Below are 20,234 nucleotides of genomic sequence, written 5' to 3' on the forward strand. Positions count from 1 at the left end.
TGGCCACATTTTATTAAAATAATCCCTCGTTTCAGTTACATTGTGGCTATGTTGTACTAATTTGCTCCCTTGCTTTAGATTCATTAAATCATGCTCACTATTTAACTAAAATTAGGGTACAAATTTTCACACCATGGGTTATTGTCTTTCTAAACCCAGTTTTTAACCTCAGCTAAAGGTATGTTTCACACTTGTAATTTAGAAGTGGGGTTAACACCACTTATTAACCGGGGTTATGAAACCCTACTCCAGAGCAGAGTTAACACTGCTTTTGCGGTCCTAACACCACATTGCTGTGCCAAACTTGTACAGTGTGAAACAATGCAAAGGCAAAATGCATTGCAGAAACATTAAGCTCTGCGTTTAAGTGGAAAAAATATCAAATGGTGATGGAAAAAAGTGTGGGGAGAATAGTAGTCCGAAAAATGCATTTTGGAAAACTATATCCAGACACTAATATATAATATGAGACTGTGCAACTCTAGAGCCCTTGTAAACATGTTGTGGGTTTAGCAATATACAGTGTGAAACTTCAGCTTATGAACACCCAGGATTGACTGTTAACTGGTTATAAGTATAAGCAGTGTAAAATGTGAGGCAAGATCTTGGTTACTACTGTACACTTGGTTCTCTGATGGATGTAATGAGACATTAGTCCAGTCCTCTGAACACCTCTGATCTTGAGGGCAGGATCAGGCTCCAACTGAGCCAACCAGTGGCTCGCTCTGGGAGATGTACTGTTCCACAGACTTGATACTTTTAGAGCATGGCTGCCCATATCCAGGCTTACCGCCATATAAAGCGGTAAGTCACCTCGCAAAGCCCAGTGTGATACCGGGGCCCAGGGGCCACACCATAGAACATGAGGAAGCAGGTGTAAGTAAGTGGGCATATATTTTGCTGCATAGATTTGAATATATTAAGAGGACTGTAATTTTTTTTAAAAGCTCTGGCTTTATTCCAGAAAAACATGCAATATTCATTTAAAAACTGACCTACACACATATTATTATAATTTTTTTTTATTATAGTACTCTACATAAGAAGTGCAAATACATGTTTATAAACCATTAGAGGAGTGAATCTTATTCAAATCTGCCTTCATCACCTTAAATAAAATACATTCTATCTTGTCACTGATATATAGAAAATATCAAAAAAGATGATTTAGTATAAAAGCCTTAGATATGAATTTTAAAATGCTGAAATAATGATTGCATTCGTTATTTGCATAGTCAATATTGGTTAAGCCAAAGAGTGTAAGACACATGTGAAGAAACTAAAGAAGTTTATAAAACAGGAAGAGTTTGAAGAACAAAGTTCATTTTAAAAAGAAATGTGAAAAACACATCACAAATTTGTCCATTGGCTCTGTAACAATATCATTTATTTTATATTAATGCAAAGTGAAGAATTAACCTTCAAAACAAAGTCACAATGTTTTTAGATTTTAGATGCTGCCCTGGTTTTTGAATGCAACCACAGAGTGTTAATAAATTCAATACTCACACAAAAGCTAAAACAATATATTTTGCAGACACAAGCGCATGTTTTTGAAGATGTCGCACTGTTTTACAGTGCTGCAGGTCACGCAGTAACAAACATGTTCTAAATGATGTCTCACAAACCAAAAAAGCAAGTGTTCTCGAAGTTTATTTCACAGTAAATCCTTGTGCATAATGGGAAAAAATTAAGTTAGTGTTCTCCTGTGACAGACAAAGCAACCTATTGCCAAGCAAAAGATGCATGTACCTAGACTGTGTCTTCTAACATATTACAAAAGTGCAAGAGCTAAACAGATTGATGATTGACCAAGGAAATTTAGTTAATATAACTAAAAACTATTATGAACTGCCAGTGTTTTTGCCTTTGCAAAGCAAGGCCTTTGTAAGAGAAACTATCTGCAGATGTCTTTCTTGCTCAATCACTTGGCAATAAGATTTGGCTTCAGCTGAGAGGTTTTCAAGCTAGCTGGCTGTAAAGTTCAAAGTTCCTGCCGATAACACTGTAAGTGAGAGAGAAGGAGACGTGTGTGGGGTGAGCGAGGTTATCCCAGCAGCACTCTTTGAATGCGATCAGCAGGCACGCTGTTGTCATCGTCTGAGTCAGCGTCGCTCTGAGGGTTGGAGCTGCAGGGAGACGTGCATTCTGGGGAGCACAGGTAGTGCATCAAGGGCAGGCGATACTTCCCACAGAAATCCACAAACTTGATGTGACGGACGCATGAGTCGAAGTAAACGCCTGGGAATGAGGTGGTGAGATATGCTGTGGTTAGAAAACTATAACTAAAAGCCTATTCACACCAAGGATGATAAATATATAGTTTTAAAAAAAATTCTATATTTAAAAGAATAGAAGAGTTCACACCACAGCTACACTATATTACTCACCCTCAAGTCATTTCAAACCTGACACTTTTGTTCATCTTGAATCAGAAATGACTATATTTTTATGTATATTTATGCATATGCATTGATCAATGGTTAAATGTGAATAAAAGCCACAATTAAATGTTTCCTCAGAAGACTTGTACTATAATAAAAAAAAAAAAGTTGAGCAAACTTAAAAGTTTAAGGCAACCAGCTTCAGCAGATTTGAAAGTTTTTAGATTTTTGAGTTCTCAACTTTTTGTTGCATAAACTTAAAACAAGAAGTTGAGGAAACTCAAAAATCTGTTAAAGCTGGTTGCCTTAAATGTTTAAGTTCTCTCAACTCTGCTCAATTCATGTGGATTTATTTTACAATCTCTTTATGAACTTCTTAAAGCTTGAAAATGTTGGTTGCGTGGACTTTCAAAGGAGGGACAAAATATATGACATTATATATAATATAAAAAAAAAATGAATTCACATTTGGAAGATCTTACAGGTTTCAAACCACATGAAGGTGAGCAAATGTCAGAATTTTCATTTTTGGGTCAATTATCCCTTTAAATGAGAGCACATTATTCTGTATGATTATTCTATATATGATAAACATTCAAAATGGTCACTTATATTATATATCACTACAAGCAGAAGCTGTAATTCCTGCATAGGAGGTTTGCTGTGTCTGCTTAATCAAGTACACAACGTTACCTAACCACATATTACTGCCATTATAGACATAACTTTGATTCATCTCTGGCTGATAACAAAATACGTTCTGATTTAAACACTAAAACAAACCCTTTCTGAAAAGCTGGAACAATATGTATTGTGAAAAGCACTATAACAATAAACTTGAATATATTGAATCGAAAATATAAATGACTTTGATTTCAGCCTCTCTGGATACTCTTTGCTTATATTTGTTAAACATTTTATATCATGTTTCTCCTCCCACCTGCACACTTGGGGTTGGGGCACTTGCTGGCCATGTCTAGGTAGTTGACTAGATGGCTCGGGAGGTCTTTATGCGAGTATGGGAGGTTCTTGCTTTTGACGGTTCGGCCAGCCAGCTCCAGCAGCGACGGGGGGTCGTAGGTCATGTCCTTGATGAAGCGTACAACCAAAGGATTGCCTCTGAGACTGAGCTCCTGAAGGTGCACCAGGCTCAGGATCTCTCTCGGAAGATACGTCAGCAGGTTATTATGCAGACTTAGAGAGCGCAGGGAATGGAGCCTGGGAGGGTGGAAAGAACAGCAGGACAGGCCAAAAACATTTTGAATATTTCTTTCATTATTAATACTACTACTACTATTACTACTAGTAAGTATTGGAATATATCACAGAATGCATATTTTATATATATATATATATATATATATATATATATATATATATATATATATATATATATATATATATATATATAATGCATTAAATACATAATATATATGTAAATTGCATATTAATAATAGAATAATACTTTTTGGATGTCTAAGAAGAATCAATATGAGCTTATTATTTAGTATCATTAATAAACTATAATAGCATTTGTTAATATTTTAAATAGTATTTCATATTTTCTGTTTTCATTTTAGTAAATGTTTTCGTAATTGTGGTTTGTTTTCATTTTTATTACTTTTTTATTTTAAGCATGTACTTCAAAATAAACTAAACGAAAATGGGAATTGTTGCCTTGGCAAGTAGATGAACAAAAATGAAATGAAATAAAAAGAAGTTTGAAGTTTGCTTTCAAGTTTTTCTTTCTTTCTTTCAAGTAATGAATTTTGTATGGTTTTAGCTTCAGTTAATAATAATAACCCTGATGATCTATTAAATGCTTATCATCAAAATAATTACAATATTTTCCAAACCGTGCAGCCATAAAGGACAAATAGGCACGAGTTGTTAGCAAGCATTTGCGCGATATCTCAGACTTACCTGTTGAGTTGAGGTGGGACACTCTGGATGCGATTATCACACAGAACTAGGTAACTGAGGCAGGGTAAGTTAGCTAGTTCAGCTGGGATGGAGGAGATCTGGTTACCGCCCAGATACAACAGCTCTAATCTAGAGAGGAAGAGAAAGAAGAGCTGTGGAAGGGTTGTCACAAAATGTTATAAACAAAGTCAAAAGTGTGACAAAATCACAGTAAGAACACAGTTGTACTGTATACTGTACCGAAATTTGAATAATTTGACATATTTGGGCCTCCCTGGAAGTTTGCCAATGTCCCCTAGTGGGCCCTGACCTTCTAATAAGAACCATTGCATTAAAGTGCATTAAAAATCAATAGTAATTCTGCCCTATGATTACTGCCATTGATAAAGGATAAGTGGAGATTTCTTATCCAGGTAGGAAGCCTTCCAGTGAGGAAATGCAGACATGTAAAAAAGATCACCACTAACAAGCAAAGGCTATAAGGAAATTGTTCAACCTTCAGCTGTTTTTAAGCCAATACAGATCAATGTTTCATGATAACGAAGATATCTTCCGCAAACATCCCTTTTGTTGTATCACAAACACTTGTGCCCTAGACAACACATGTCCAGTACTTTATGGGATGACTAGATTAAGTACATAGTTTTGTACCTTTGTCTTTTCTACCTCGATTCAAAGTTTGTAACATTGTGATTCATCACAAGAGTTGATTTAGCTCATTGCTGAGAATCTTTTTTTTAAACTCCCATGGAAATGAAAGGAATTCTTCCTTTGCAAAAGAATCTTCTAGCGTTTTACCCTACAGGCCACTTTGTCCATCTGTTGTCCTCCCTGAAGAGAGGCATTCATTTTTGCTTCAATACCTCATTCCCTTTACCAGCCCATCTCTGCTTAGTCTCTACAATTACCACAGCAGGCAGAGATGGCAGAGGGAAAAAAGGCCCAGATCTCTCGAAAAGGACCAACTCTGTGTGTAATGTGGGCCAACAGGGCACATCTCTTTATGATGGGATGGCTCGCAGCCAAGTCGGCCTCAGCAGACTCACGGTTCCAGCACGGCTCTGCTGAGGCCACATGGCAAACTGATCCTGTGGCTGAGAGCTTCCTATTCACTCTCACTGTCAGTGCAGTGAACAGAGCAAGCCAAAGCCCAAATCAGAGACTTTTCTGTGTTTAGCTGAAAAGAAGCACTTCACAGTCATGGCATTACAACTGGATTTCAGATGATACTTGCATCATAAGTGCACTACCATTCAAAGTGATAGAAAGAAAGCTCTTATAATCACCAAGGATGCATTTATTTGATCAAAAATACATAAAAAATAGTCATATTTTTAAATTTACAATAATAAGTTCATATATCTATATTATCATTAAAAATACTTTAAAATGTTATTTATTCTTGTGATGCAAAGCTGAATTTTCAGCATCATTACTCCAGTCTTCAGAGTCACATGAAACTTCAGATCCTACAGCTGCAGACTACATGTAGACTGTACGATGTTTGTCTGCTGTTTCCCATATGAGTCATTGCCACAATCGGTTAATAAAGTACCGTAAACATCAACCACTGGGCTGGTAGACCGTGAGTCACGCTCTGGGAGCTCCATTTCCTTGACCTTGTGAAATGTGTTTATTAATATGCACGTGGCTAATAAATAAGACGATACTGATAAGGTTCAGAATGAACTTGCCAGCATAAGGAAGCATGTATTTAGTAAACAAAAGTTAGCACAGTAACCAAACTAAACAGAATTTAGATCAATCACAACATTACAAATGTTGAAGAAAAAAGTATATGAAAACTAAAAACCAAGACAAACCTATAAGACTTCCCAATGGCGTATGATTTCATTGGCAATTTGTTTTTACTCTATTCATAGCCTGAATAAAAAAAAATAAAACTACAAATTTGGCTTATATGTTGATATATGTCATATAAAACTGATACAAGCTACACTTATAACAGCTGTATCCCCTGTGTCCTAATGCAGATTCGTTTTATGTGAGGATCCCGACTGTTCAGGACACTGATCAATTGGCACGGTGACAGAACTACTGAGAAAGAGCTCGGGGACACTTTATGAAGCTGACATAAGAAGGAAACAAGGGAAGATAATCGTCAACATGACCTCTTTTTTTGCACACATTGCACTTTGTTTAGAGCACAAGGTATAGAGAGGAAAAAAGACAGCCTTATCTTGTCTTTTGGATCATACACTTCTGAAGTTGCATCAGCCTGAACATAATGATTTACTTTGCAACAGAAGTACAGCATGTTACATTCCCAGTTATTTACTGAGTCATGTCATTGTATCAGGCCTATTTCACATTCCTCTTGTACTTCTGTTGTTTAACATGAAAAGCATAGGTATTAGTATGGGACATGATAAATTAAAGATGAAAAATGAGTCCTCTTCCTGGTTTAATATGAGAATATGACCTATAAATTATAAACAGGTCATATGATTTCAAAAGATTTATTACCAGTCTTGCTTTTGGACAAGTTGGGTAACTTATGCTGACTTCATATCTGGCTTCACGGTACCTCTGTTGTGACATCAGGACACAGTCAGAACAGCTGCTTTCACAACACATTTGCTCCTCATCTTTCATCAAATAACTAATAATCACCATTTTCAACACTGAAACATCCATTTAATCAGTCAACCTACACATCAGAGAGACCATATTTGTTTTACAGTAGATGTAACTTTAGATATGCTCAGGTCGAACTCAGACTCTTAAATTATAAGCATCTCAGACCCAGACAATAAAGAGTTCAAGTAATTTCATAAGTAACGGAGTTGCTACATAAATGCTAACACATTAGGTATATTTACACAAATATATAATAGTCACTTTTGCCTTGATGACATTTGCTTTTATAGCAAAGATTTAGTAATATTTACTATATATGTGAACATTTGCATCATGGCGCAAGATATTTTTTAATCAGATATTTCAAATGTTTGCATGATTATTCCTGTTTATCATACTACTACACATGTAGCTATTGTTAAATATATAACAACTACAGCAAAAAAAGGATGTGCATTTATTTGTGTCAAATCAAATAACCATTGTAGTTATTATAGCAATTTATATTTTTGATGTCAATTTATATGATGTCACTTCCTGGAGCATGACATTATTATGTGACTAGGAAGTTGTCACTCAAGCACATTACAAAAAAATAACATCTGCTCAAATGATATTTATGATATAATTGAAACATTTATAAAACACTTTGTTTGCTATTTTGTTCAACAAATGAGGACATATAAGATTAGTGACACTGAACTACTTAAAGGGAATGACCTAGAAAGTTAGGATATTTAATCATTAGACTTTAATTACACCGAGTAAACCTGACAAGTGCAAAGTGTAACGTCCTCGTGAGATCCCTATCTGTGCAGTGTTTTGAGAAAGTCAAGGTGAGTGCAGATGTTTGTGCATTACCTGGTGAGACTCTCAATCTCTGCTGGGATGCTCTTCAGTGTGTTTCCTCCCAGAGACAGTGACTGTAGTCGAAGCAGCTGCAGACACTGGCTCGGCAGCTCCTCAAACCTGTTCCCACTCAAATTCAACACTTCCAGCTGCAGAGAGCCAAAGTGCTTGGGCAGAGAAAATTCATTTAAACGATTGTTCCTGGCTATGAGGGTTTTGAGGTTGCTCAGTCGGGTAATGTCTTCGCAGATGACCGACAGCGTGTTGTTACTGATGTCGAGAAACTCCAGGTTAGAGAATAAAGAGATGGACTCGGGTAAAACCGTCATTCGGTTGAAACACAGGTACAGTTGCTTCGTGTCTTTCCGTCGTTTCTCGCTGACCGTGTCCAAACTGTTCAAACGGGACAGATCTAAAACGCTCTCACTGTCTCCTTCAAAACCCTCCATTTTAATAGCCTATAACGGAGAAAAGACCCTTTTCTTCTGGTTCAAGCTGTTTCCCAACACTTCGAGATTACTACCAACGCCAAGCGTCCCGATCTTCCATGTGTAACCTAAATAACAGCAGCATTAACACATTACAGTCTTTCTCAAAGACTGTCTGTCTGTCTGTCTATCAAGCGTTCAGTATTTAACATTCATGTTTCTGTCCCTCAACTGGAGTTTGGCTCCGCCTGACTGTGTTAACCCTTTACTAGAACATGTTTTATAGTCGCCTACTGCATATAACTCAAACAAACTTTCCTTTATTCTCTTCCAGAACGACTTATCTAATCTCTTCTCATTGACAAGAATCAAAATCATGTATTTTCTTTAGCTTTTAGGGTCCCTTTGCTGGTTATGCAAGCACAGCTTAGATTTCATTATGCAAGAAGTCATTGAGTTTCTTTTCGTAACCCATCCAATTTTCTGTTTTATCTATAAATGGTTCGAGGTGGCAGAGTTTTCATAACTTTGACTTCTTGTTTTTTAACAGATTTAATACTAAAATTAAGATATGTAAAACAAGTCTGTAACTGGTTTCCCTAAGAAACCAGTGTTTGCTATAGCTATACATTTATTAAAATGGTAACTGAAATAAAGCTATAAAATATAAATATAAAAACTATGAAAAAATAGAAATGTTTAGCTGGGAACTAGTACTAAAGTGCCAAAGAACTATAAACTTTAATTAAAATGAGAGCTGAACATATATAAATAAAGGTTAATTCAAAATATTAATAAATACTATAATAATCTATAAATAATACTAAAATGAACCTAGTAACTATGTCTAATGGCACATGGCCTGTTTAACCTCACTAAAAATTTAACAAACTAAAATTGAAAACTATACAATAATTAAAACATTGAAGTTATGCAAAGTTACATTCAGCAGTGATTTAATGGCATTTTATTGAGCACTGAATCTAATTACTGGTGTACAACTAACATCTCTAAAAACTGAAGGAAATAAATGGACATTAAAATATGATGAAAACCTATTAACAATGCTTTTCTGTGCAATATGTCTTTCATGTGACAAATTCTTACAGCCGCTTGTGAATTGAGGGAAATATGTATAATAATAAGCCACTTTCAAAACAGTTGTGCAGGATAGTGTTTCTTTCCAGGATCATAAAAATGAAAAATCCACACAATAGATCATAATACATTTTTGTGAGGCTTAAGATATCAAACGGTCGTACCTTTTATTTTTTTATTATTACATTATTATTGGCACAAATTACATTTCAAATAATAATCAGAGAAGTAAATATGAATAAAACAGAGCAAGAGTTTTTACAATAAAAGGTTTTAATTCTGCCCCATTGAATAAGACAATCATACAGACATATAAAAGGCAATTGCTAGTTGTCTACCGTAATACTGGAAAATTCATGTGCACTGTGTCCTATATTAGGTGGTTTATACCTACAGAAGAAGCCACTTCATCCATGGCACACTGTTTGTGTATATAAGGCACTCATTACCACAAAGGATCCGTACTGTTAGTGGAATTTCGTGGACATTAAACACACACACACGCACACACACACAAATGCATTTTGCACACATACTCAAATTCTCTAGAGTGGGTAAGAATGCAACTACACTACAGAGGCAATAGCGAATCTAATCCTTACAGTTATTTTACGTAAAAGGTATAAAGTAGTTGCTGGGTCCAGAGTAGTGGTACACCTGGAGGTTTTCGTACAACAATTTAAACATCCTAAACATCAGGCTTTGGTTTCAGATCACTCCATCTGTACTCAGTCCCAACTGCTTTATTTCTTACAAATCTGGCTTGTTAGTTCATTTTTGGTGAGACTGAGCACAGCGTGAGAGTTTCAGCATGAACTGCCTCTAGCAACTAATATAAATACAAGCTCAAGCGTTGCCAATGCATCTGTGCAGCATTGCAGGTGATCTACTCTAATCGAAGTCGCTAATTGCAGAAAAAGCATGTTTGTTTTCCCATAATGATATTAAAGTCAAAGGTATTGCCTGCTCTCTCCACTGAGCCACGCTGTCTCTGCTTCTAATGTTGTATATCCTACCGAGCGTTATCTACCATCTAAAGCAAGAGAGCAAAGCAACAAACAGAGGAATACTAACATTAGCACCTTTACGAAAGGTCTCAAGACTATGACTGCCTTCAAGATGAGAGTGAAAGAGAGAGCAGCCACGATAAGCTTCATTTCAACCCATCAAGCTCCGAGTATCTACCATCTGACTGAAGGATATCTCTCGTTCTGAAGCTCTAAAGTCACAGTTTGATGGATGAACCCGTGTTGTTTTGCTCTCTCAGCAGCACTCTCGAACCCTTTCCTATTCTCTTTTCTTCTTCTATTGCCATTGTCTCAATCAAAAAAACAAACATATTTCCACATATAACTGTAGATAGACAAACAAATAAATGGTATAAAGAATACATAAAATCAAACAATAGTGAATAAAACAAGGGCCCCCATTACGAAGTGCCGGGGCCTGTTTGGAGTGACACAATCAAACAATTTACAGCACTCAAAGACACAAAAGATCAAACAAGACTAATGAAATACGTCGAAAAGTAAACCGTAACACATTAACCAGAGAATAGATGCGGTATGGATAGCAATAAAAGTAATAACCTATCTATAAAAAATGGTGTGATTCTTCCAATAACAGTACATAATCTCAGGAATCCTGATTGTGATCAGTAGGAGAGGAATTCGTCCACGTCATCTCCCTCCTCGTGTCTCGGTCCTGTTTTAGACCTCCTTTGTGCTGGTCTTCATCTTCTCCACAGTCTCCTAAAGGAGGAAAAATGTTATAAATCTGCCTCAGGCAATCAAACTGACTGCATCAGCTTATATTTCACTCTGAAAATCAAAAAGCAGTTAGTAAAAGGACATGTAACAGCCCACGAGGAAGGTCACCACCTGCAGTTTACAGCCTCTAAAAAGTGTATTAGTCAGTTGAAATGACAAACTAAGTCCTGCCTCGGGCTCAGGGAAACCTGCCTGGACTTGAACTAGCTAGTTCTGGATTTTTGTGTCAATGATATCTACATCAAAAAACACCACTTACTATGCAAGTCACATGATTTTGTGGTTAATGTTACTTCACTTTACTTATTTTAAGAGCGCAAGTGTGAGAGCATAAAATTGTCCTTAAATCAGCAAGCTCCAATTTTACTGAGGGGTCCAGTGTCTGTGTGCCTGCACCACATTATGTAAAGTGATAAACAGTAAGTAAAAACACATTTTCCAAATGCTGTCTTGTAAGGCATAACCGTAATGTCTCAAATGGAAGCCCATAAGTGACTAGTTCTGAAGACTAAACACAGGCAGCACCACACAGAGAAACTTAGCTTACTTGATGTTTAAAATATTGGGTAAGTTGTTTTAATTTGATTAAATTACACTTCTGTTCAAAAGTTTTAAATATGAAAAGAACAGAATTTATTTGAAACAGAACTCTTTTGGAACATTACAAATGTCTTTGTCACTTTGGATCAGTGCACTGCTGAATAGAAGTATATATTCATTTCTTAGTTTTTTTTTTTGGTAGTGTATGTTTTATTAATTTTTTCCAGTGCTGAATGAAATATTAATGTATTTATTCATGGCATTTTTTAGCCTTTATTAGACAGGGATAGATAGGAAGCAATTTGACATTTAATTCATAATAAATGAATGAGATTAATTTGATATGAATGAAGTCAGTCAGCTGACCTGATGCTTGTTGAGTTCAGCCACACGGCGGGTCCATTCCTCCTCAGTCATCTCCTGATCCCCATCAGTGTCAATAACTGGGGTTTTCTCTGTGGAGAATCAGTCTCATTATCAGTTTATTATAAAATGGAATCAGTACGGCTCATGCGGTGGTGACAAGTCATATATCTATGGCCTGTATTATTGAAGCTTCCTGAAATATAATTAAGTCCCAGTCTTCTTTCGCTTTGAGTAGAGAGCAAACTGGCACAGCTTACCCCACTCTCTCCTTTTCTATTATGAATTTGGTGATTTAAACTCACCATCACAAGTCATGGCAGTGCAGACCCAGTTTCCACATGCGCAGACGCAGCGGTTGCACTCCACCTGCGTCTCGGCTCCATCCTCATAGGTCTCATCTTCCAGAGCACACTCTGTAATATCACAAAACATGTTACCACAATGATTTTCATAATGAGGCCCCAAAAAATTAAATCTTGATTACCAACACTATATTACACTAAGCTGAAATCAGCAAAAGCTGTCTGAACATTACCATTTGAAGGGTGTGTCTGCAACCAAATAACTGTATGCCTGTGTCCCAGATTCCCAAATACAAAACAGGAAATTACTGTGGAATGACTATGCTGCTGCAACCATCCAGGAGAAACTAGGGTAAATGAATATGACTGAAGAGTGCGGTTCTCAACCATCATGGCAAGTCAAATCAAAAGCAGAAGCCAGGACATCTGCTTTTGATTCTGATCTGATATGACACAGCAATGCTGCTGTGAATGCCATGGTTTACTCTCAACAGAATTTATAAATGTCATATATCCTTCTTCTGACCTTTATATTCTTCTCTAGTATGTCATTTGTATATCCTGAGGTTATGTTCTGAGCAGTGTTATTTTAGTATTGTTTATCATATTTTGAATTAGTTTTATGTTTAAGTTGTTGTTTTTGATATCTCTATTTAACTTTAATTTATATAATTTTATATTGTAGTTTTAATTTTAGTCTTTCAACTTTAACTTTTTTAGTTTCATCTAATATTTATATTTTATTTGATTTCAGCTTATTTCAATTACCAATAACAATTTAGGTTCATTTATCAACATCAGCACTGGTTTTAAGATTGCACGTGTAAAAGTTGCTTCATATGATGCCAGAGAAGGCAGCTCCTCCCACTGAACTTTCAACTAGTTCTGCATGTGGAGCCTGAGGAATATTCTGTGGAAGAGCGGAAAACCCCACGTTCGCTCCCTCTCTGTCTCACAGAACTACAATTCTGGGAAAACTCTGGAATGTAACTTTGAATACAAGAAGAATCTTAAATAAGGAAGCACAACGTCCAACTCTGAGAGAATTAAAATTGCTCCTTCACAGTAAAAAAAGCACCATGGCTGCTAATAAATCTTGACTGTCCACATTGTCATTATGCAAGCGATTGAATCATTGCTCAGAGTTTCTGGATGCAACCACATTTCTGACTTTTGCCTGTTGGCTCAACTAAGACTTTGTAAACTTCATGCTGGTGCAGACAGATGCAAGACAGACAGAGACTTACTCTTCTCAGGAGGGTTGAAGCCTGGTTTCAGGCAGTTGAGGAACTCATCAAAGCTCAGTTTCCAGTCGGTGTTCTCATCTGAGAGCTCAATAAGTGCGTCCACACAAAGGCTCCTGTGAGACACATGTAGGAATCATTTATACATTCCGTTCAACAACAACAACACATTGTATTCAGATGTGATCACAAGGGTAAAAAATACAAGACTTGTTTGTGTTTTCAATACATTATCTAGCTAACCGAATATGCAGTAGTGCACAGTTGTGCAGTGAAATGTTTGCTTGGCTTTATCAGTGTTTGTAGATGGAGTTTTTTCCCCTCTGGCTCATCCTGACAGACGGATGGACATAAACTCACATAACCTCTACTGTGAGAGGAAAATCCAGCATAAGAGATGATTATGTTGATAATTAAACACAGGGCTGGGGACAAATTAACTAATAATGACTCTAAACGAGGAAAGGAACAGGAAGTCCAAATAAGGGCATAAGGAAACACAGGGAGCACATGGAGACACAAGACACAGGGAAACAAAGTCTGACAGAAACCATGTTAAAGTCTTTTTTTATTAAATTCAATTCTTACTGACCCCATCTTTTTGAATGGTAGTGTACATATGTGCACTAGTTCTGTGTGACTGTGTGTGTGTGTTTTAACCTGAGCAGGCGGTTGTTCTCCTCTTCAGCATAAGAGTTCATCTGAACGGCTGTTTCGTTGTGCTGAATGAACTTGAGCAGCTCTGCAGAATCCAGCTGAGAGTCTCCGTTATCATAATTCTATAAGAGACAAAAAATAATTTTTGCACACTTCAGTTTCAGTCAGGTAGCGGTTTCAGTGGGGTTCTCATCTGTATGTTATTTGAAGAGAGGAACAGGAAATGAGACTGAAATGGGATTGGGATTGTGAGAGGTGGCAGGCCGGACTCTGAGCGCTGAGGTCATCTACTCTCTGTGCAGTTTGCTCTGATAACTGATGTGTCTGATCGTTTCAGCTTTCTACTGAATCATCTGCAAATGTGTATATGGCAGCAGGTCTAGATGAGAGAAGAAGCCAGATTGTGTCTGTGTTACAATATATGGACCCTTTTCACATTTCCGGGGCTCTGAGAAGAAAAAGTCATCATATTTGGGGAAACTTCTATAGTGGGAAAGGGAAACCACAGTAAATAATATTGTGTTCACTTTTGCTCCAATAGCAACAGAAAAACATCAATGGCAGTGTTTCGATGACTTTACAAAAGAGGAAAAACAGAGAGAGAATGACACCTGACACCTAAAACAGCCATAGAAAATTCTTCAGTTTATACAGACACACAGACCAGTGATCATACATCAGCTACTTTGAAACTTACACATCATGCTGTTAGTTTAATCTTATCTCGGCAGTTTGTCAGGAGAATGTACTCTGCCTGGTACAGCTGATTTTGACATGTTCACCAATAAACAAGAGGTAAAGGACAGGTTTATGATTGTCAAACTTCCACCAAATGGAGGAATACTTCACTTAAAAATTATAGTTCTGGCAGCATTTATGCACCCTTGTGTTGTTACAAACCTGAAAAAGACTGTATCTTCTGTGGAAGACAAAAGATGATATTTTGTGTAACGTTTCCACTCTTTTAAAGTCGTTGGGGTCCAAATCAACATTTGACCCCACTGACTTCCACTGTATGGAGAAACATATTTTCTTTTGTGTTCCATTTGTGGAAAGTCTTACAGGATTGGAATGAGTGAGAAAATAATAACAGAAATTAATTTCAGTGTTGGGACGGTTACATTAGAAATGTAATAGTTTACAAATTACAAGTTAAGTTATTTAAAACATAAGTAGTGTAACTATTTCAATCACTTTATTCAAGAAATTTAATTGATTACATCTGATTAAATTTCTAACGAATGTTTTCGACTTAATAATTTTCAAACATTTAAAGCAGGCCGGGTTAACCTTACAGCAGTACTCAACACTGATTACTGTCAGACTTTCAAAATTCTTCATCCCTTGAATTAAGATTATATTAATTTAATTTTAAAGCACAACCACCACAAAATCAGCACCTATTTTTACTTTGAGTTCGATATGAGGTTAAATACAGATTTAAAATCATAAGATATAGTTTAATAGTTACTGTTTTTGAAATCAAATCTTTGTATTGCTGTAACAGGAAACACTGGCATCTAACAATGGCTTGGAAAAAAAAAACAGTTAATCTTAAAATATAAAGCATATACACAAACAAATAAAACAGTTATCCAATAAGCATGTGTCCTAAACTTCTGAAACATTGGTGTCTCATATTTTAGAGAAGTCACTGCAATTTTGAAAATAAAAAAATACATAATGAAATCTGTATGTGTGTGAAAATATTCAGATGTAACCCCCTTTGTAATCATTAACATTTTCATTAATAAGTGTAATTTAATTACTTTTTTTTCTCAGTATCTGTAACAGATTACAGTTTCATTAACATTGTAATTAAATTACGTAATTCCGTTCTATGTAACTAGTTACTCGCCAACACTGATTATTTATTTAAGTGATCAGATAAAGCTGATTTGACCAGCATATGGATTATTGGTTTGGTGATAGTGTTCAGTCAGAGGTATGGCTTGTGCTGACAGCTTTATAGGCTTGTTCTTCAGCTCTCTGAGTGCAAAGGTGAGCTAATATTGAAACAGACTGATTCATCAAAAAAGCATGACTGCCCGCTATGCACACAGAAGTCAATTTAGGTGTATTTTACACGCCATATAAGAGGCTGTCAGAAAAATGATGTGGAGCGTCCTGAAGGCACTTTGAAGAGCAGCAGGAGTGCGCAGAGATTGCCTGGTGGAGGGAAATATACACAAAGCCCTGATGATGAAGGGACCAAAGCAAATGGCTGCTTTTATGCTGCAAAAATGTCATTCCTTTCACTGAAATACACTGAATACATTTCAGTCAGGCATCAAACATTTGTGTTTGTACATTTATAGACATTTGGAAACCAAAATGTTCACATATCATGTTCTGCTTCTGTTATGATGTTAATATTTTTGCATATTGGTGGGCGTTATAAGTTAATTTGAGAACATTTTTGAAATGTCAAGCCAAGACATCCAGATGAATAGAGTAAAAATTGGGTAAAAAACAACAACTAGTAAACACAACCATACTTCACTAGTTGATTGATTACATTAAGAATTGCAGGCATTTTGTTGTAATGAAATGGGATAAATATGCAAATAAGTCATCTAACTGACTAATTAAAGATGCACTCATTTGCATAATGTTCAAAAAGCCAGATTCAAAACACCAAAAAATAAATAAAATTGCACTATTTTTTTAGGAATAAAATATTAATGTCAGGTATTAATACATGAACAAACCCCCTTGTAAAAAAAACTTCAGAATATAAATAAAACTGAAAAAAAAGTTTGTAAAAGTTATTGTAACTGAAATCTATAGATACAACTAGATAAATATATTAAACACTTGTGTTTATTATATTAATGTGTATTTTTCATGTTACTTCACTACAATTTCATTCTGGTTTAATGTTGTAAATGACTGTCTGCACACACCTTGAAGTACTTGAGGAGGATATCAGTGAAGTTGGAGCCCTTAGTGAACCAGCCATCTGGAACAACCTCGGTCTGCAGCCAGTCGATCACACGTCTGCGCAGCTCATTACGGTCAGCAACATAACACACAACTTCAGACATCACACACACACACACACACCACCAGACGAGAGGATAATAGTTAGAATACAGACACACAAGGAAACTCATATCACTCATGCTAATGGATGTGTCAGATTTAGTGAATGCAGCCTTATCCTCTTAGGATCCAGCAACTCAATTCTGCCTTCAACAGAGAACATTTGATTAATGAGATCCACTTGTACATCTTGAAGAGGACTTCTTACAAATGTTTGGGAGTTTAAAACCTTGCTAACCTAACGTCCAAACCTTGATTTTTTAAAAATGTGTGATAACATGTCTGATTTGATAAATGTATAATATTTGAATTAAAACAATTTGAAGAGAAAAAGCAGACTGTAAGAAAAAATCTGGACATTTTAATGGTTAAGTTTATGGACCCTAAAACACAAAACAATGTAATGTATAATTCAAACTATGGGTAAAACCATGTCAGACAAAAATGCACGTAGCCATGTCAGAGAGGTTATGTCTGCTCTCAGTATCTACGAGCTCATAATATGTTGGTAATTAATGGTAATCTGTGCAGAAGGCAGATAATAAAGTCATCAGAGAGCCCTCCGGCTTGGCTCTGAGCCCGCGGTCATAATGCAACTCACCTGGGCTGGCTGCGGCTTTCTCCTGCTTCTTCTCTGTAGGAGAAAAGATAAACAAGATAACCGTGCGTGGAGCGATGCCTCACAGCTGAACAATCTGCATGCAGTTATAGCTGAATCTTCCCTTGGTTATCACGTGAGCAGCTGCTTGCATCAAGTAGAGATAAGAGGTTACAGAGTCGCCTCAAACATGTCATAATGCAAGAATATAAGGGTCAGAATAACATGATATCAGAATGAGACCTGGATTTCACCGTATGTCCAACGTCCAATGAGCCAACGCTCTCTGCTGAGATGGTAATAAGTCTAAGAGGTCGACTGATGAGTACAGTAGTAAGAACTAGAGATAATGTCCTGTTCCAGTCAGATAAACTGTTCCCAATGGATCTTAGCAGGTGGATATGTCTACATGAATTAATACTAGATGTTCCTCTCTTTTCTTATCTTGTTATTCAGTAGCGATGTGTGATGAAGCTTATGCGCTATTAGAAAGATTTCTGAAAGATCATGTGACACTGAAGACAGGAGTAATGATGCTGAAATGTCAGTTTTGCATCATAGAATTAAATGACATTTTAAAACATATTCAAACAGTTATTTTAAATTGTAATATTTTACAATATTACGGTTTGTATTTTCGATCAAATAAATACAGCCTTGCTAAACTTTTGAACAGTAGTGTATATATGGTCATTATAATGTCATTAAAAAGAAAACCATTATTGCCAATTACAATTGATATTTACATGAATGCATTTAAAGCAATAAATGATAAAGATTTACATTAATATTTTCCACAACCTCGCTTCGAAACCACGACCATTTCCAGATTTTATAGAGGGCTCTCTATAAAACACGTGTAAATATATGTTTAATAATTACAGTTTAACTATAATATTGTGATGTTCATAGCACTATGTTGGTGCTATGAACAGGCGTGTTTGTTTTGGTGCTTTCAAATATCAACATCGTTTGGCAAAAATCACTTAGTGCACCTCTGCAAGTTCCCTGCGGATTAATTGTTTTATAAAGATTATATTATATCTTTATTATAATGTGTTGATAAGATATGATCAGACTTGACTCTAAAGAATTTACTGTTAAGTTCTTGCAAAATCAATGCACATGTTGATATTGTGCAGTTGCTTTGACACAATATACATTGTAAAAAGTGCTATATAAATAAAGGTGACTTGACTTGACTTGACATGTAATCATTTTCACAGGAAGCAGAAAGTAATTTCCAGTCTATATTAGCGTGCATGCCTGAAGTTCATTCCTGTTTTCCCACATGTTAGTCTCCACACACCTTTGCAGTGTCCGTCATGGGCTACTTGGATCTTGAGTCCAGTAAGGCAGGCGTCACGGTGCAGCTCGCAGTGGTTACGGTATGTTTTTCCATTACTGCCACACACCGAGCGCTTATGAGGCTTGCATTGCTGCAGGAGAACACAACATACAGTTAACAACACAAAAATGTAAAATATTTCCTATTAACTGCCACATCAAAATCTGAACCTTGCAACCAAGAAAAAAGTATATATATATAAAGGATGGCGACTAAATGTTGTGGCTGTGGCTGTAATTAAATGTTTCTCTCACACCTCTGGCTGGAAGCTGACATTAAGCCTGTAAGTGAAGTGAAGTGACATTCAGCCAAGTATGGTGACCCATACTCGGAATTTAACCCATCCAACGTGCACACACACAGCAGTGAACACACACACACCGTGAACACACACCCGGAGCAGTGGGCAGCCATTTATGCTGCGGCGCCCGGGGAGCAGTTTGGGGTTCGGTGCCTTGCTCAAGGGCACCTCAGTCGTGGTATTGAGGGTGGAGAGAGCGCTGGACATTCACTCCCCCCACCTACAATCCCTGCCGGCCCGAGACTCGAACCCGCAACCTTTGGATCACGAGTCCGACTCTCTAACCATTAGGCCACGACTTCCCCTGTAACAATATGAAAGCATGGAGCCGGAGGGTGGTGGGACAATAGGGTGAATGTCTGTGTGTTATATGGAATATTTTTTGCTGTATAATCTGCTGAGCTGAGTAGACACACGACATGGCATATACATCACACATGACCCCAATCCCACACACACTACTGTTATTGTATGAAACTGTTTGACACTTTTTTCCGGACATAGTTCAGAACAACTCTGACTTAAAGTCTAACAATAAGCCTAATAATAAAGTGTCAGCAACACAGATCAACTTAATATTTTCTATGATGGTGGAAAACATCAGGAAAGGCAAAAGTTTCTAATGGTGAGGGTTCATTGATGGTGAAAGAAGTGCACTTGTAAAAATCTTAAAAGTACAGTACATTAAAGAAAAAGTGTAAGCCCAGATATTAATGAAATAAAAGTTCTAAAGTGAGCACACTCTCATGAATGTTTCCTAAAACATATTAGTGCACTTTGT

General features: G+C 36.6%; 2 protein-coding genes across 3 annotated transcripts in view; both read right to left on the minus strand.

Moving 5' to 3' along the window:
- Positions 1–942: 942 nt before the first annotated feature.
- On the minus strand, positions 943–8,441 carry LOC306875872 (leucine-rich repeat-containing protein 58-like). Of its 2 annotated transcripts, none has more exons than XM_079426623.1 (4): positions 7,770–8,441; positions 4,308–4,436; positions 3,325–3,602; positions 943–2,241 (listed from the first exon to the last, which is right to left on the minus strand). In XM_079426623.1, exons 1-4 carry the CDS (start codon positions 8,204–8,206, stop codon positions 2,048–2,050), a joined length of 1,038 nt encoding a protein of 345 aa, XP_079282749.1. In that variant the 5' UTR covers positions 8,207–8,441; the 3' UTR covers positions 943–2,047. The 2 variants fall into 2 exon arrangements, with proteins under 2 accessions (XP_079282749.1, XP_079282750.1); XM_079426624.1 differs by having other exon boundaries at positions 1,028–2,148; positions 7,770–8,388.
- A 697-nt stretch (positions 8,442–9,138) lies between these two features.
- The window catches only part of LOC306876316 (follistatin-related protein 1-like), a 39,332-nt gene continuing 28,236 nt past the window's right edge, over positions 9,139–20,234 (minus strand). The window contains exons 4-11 of the mRNA XM_079427400.1: positions 19,114–19,243; positions 17,808–17,840; positions 17,068–17,198; positions 14,165–14,283; positions 13,508–13,620; positions 12,261–12,371; positions 11,959–12,047; positions 9,139–11,034 (exon numbers count right to left, since the gene is read on the minus strand). Of these exons, the coding sequence (XP_079283526.1) occupies positions 10,993–11,034; positions 11,959–12,047; positions 12,261–12,371; positions 13,508–13,620; positions 14,165–14,283; positions 17,068–17,198; positions 17,808–17,840; positions 19,114–19,243 (768 nt within the window). The 3' untranslated portion in view covers positions 9,139–10,992. The remainder of the gene's footprint in view (positions 11,035–11,958; positions 12,048–12,260; positions 12,372–13,507; positions 13,621–14,164; positions 14,284–17,067; positions 17,199–17,807; positions 17,841–19,113; positions 19,244–20,234) is intronic.

The sequence above is a fragment of the Barbus barbus genome (genome assembly GCF_936440315.1).
Source record: "Barbus barbus genome assembly, chromosome: 10".
NCBI lineage: Eukaryota > Metazoa > Chordata > Actinopteri > Cypriniformes > Cyprinidae > Barbus > Barbus barbus.

What these genes read in the sequence shown, in the direction of transcription:
- LOC306875872 (XM_079426623.1), bottom strand. Translation starts at nt 8,206, where the DNA reads ATGGAGGGTTTTGAAGGAGACAGTGAGAGCGTTTTAGATCTGTCCCGT. An exon ending in GTCCCACCTCAACTCAACAG is followed by an intron (nt 3,603 to 4,307) that starts GTAAGTCTGAGA and finishes CCACCCTCCCAG; the next exon opens with GCTCCATTCCCTGCGCTCTC. An exon ending in CCCCAACCCCAAGTGTGCAG is followed by an intron (nt 2,242 to 3,324) that starts GTGGGAGGAGAA and finishes CCTCATTCCCAG; the next exon opens with GCGTTTACTTCGACTCATGC.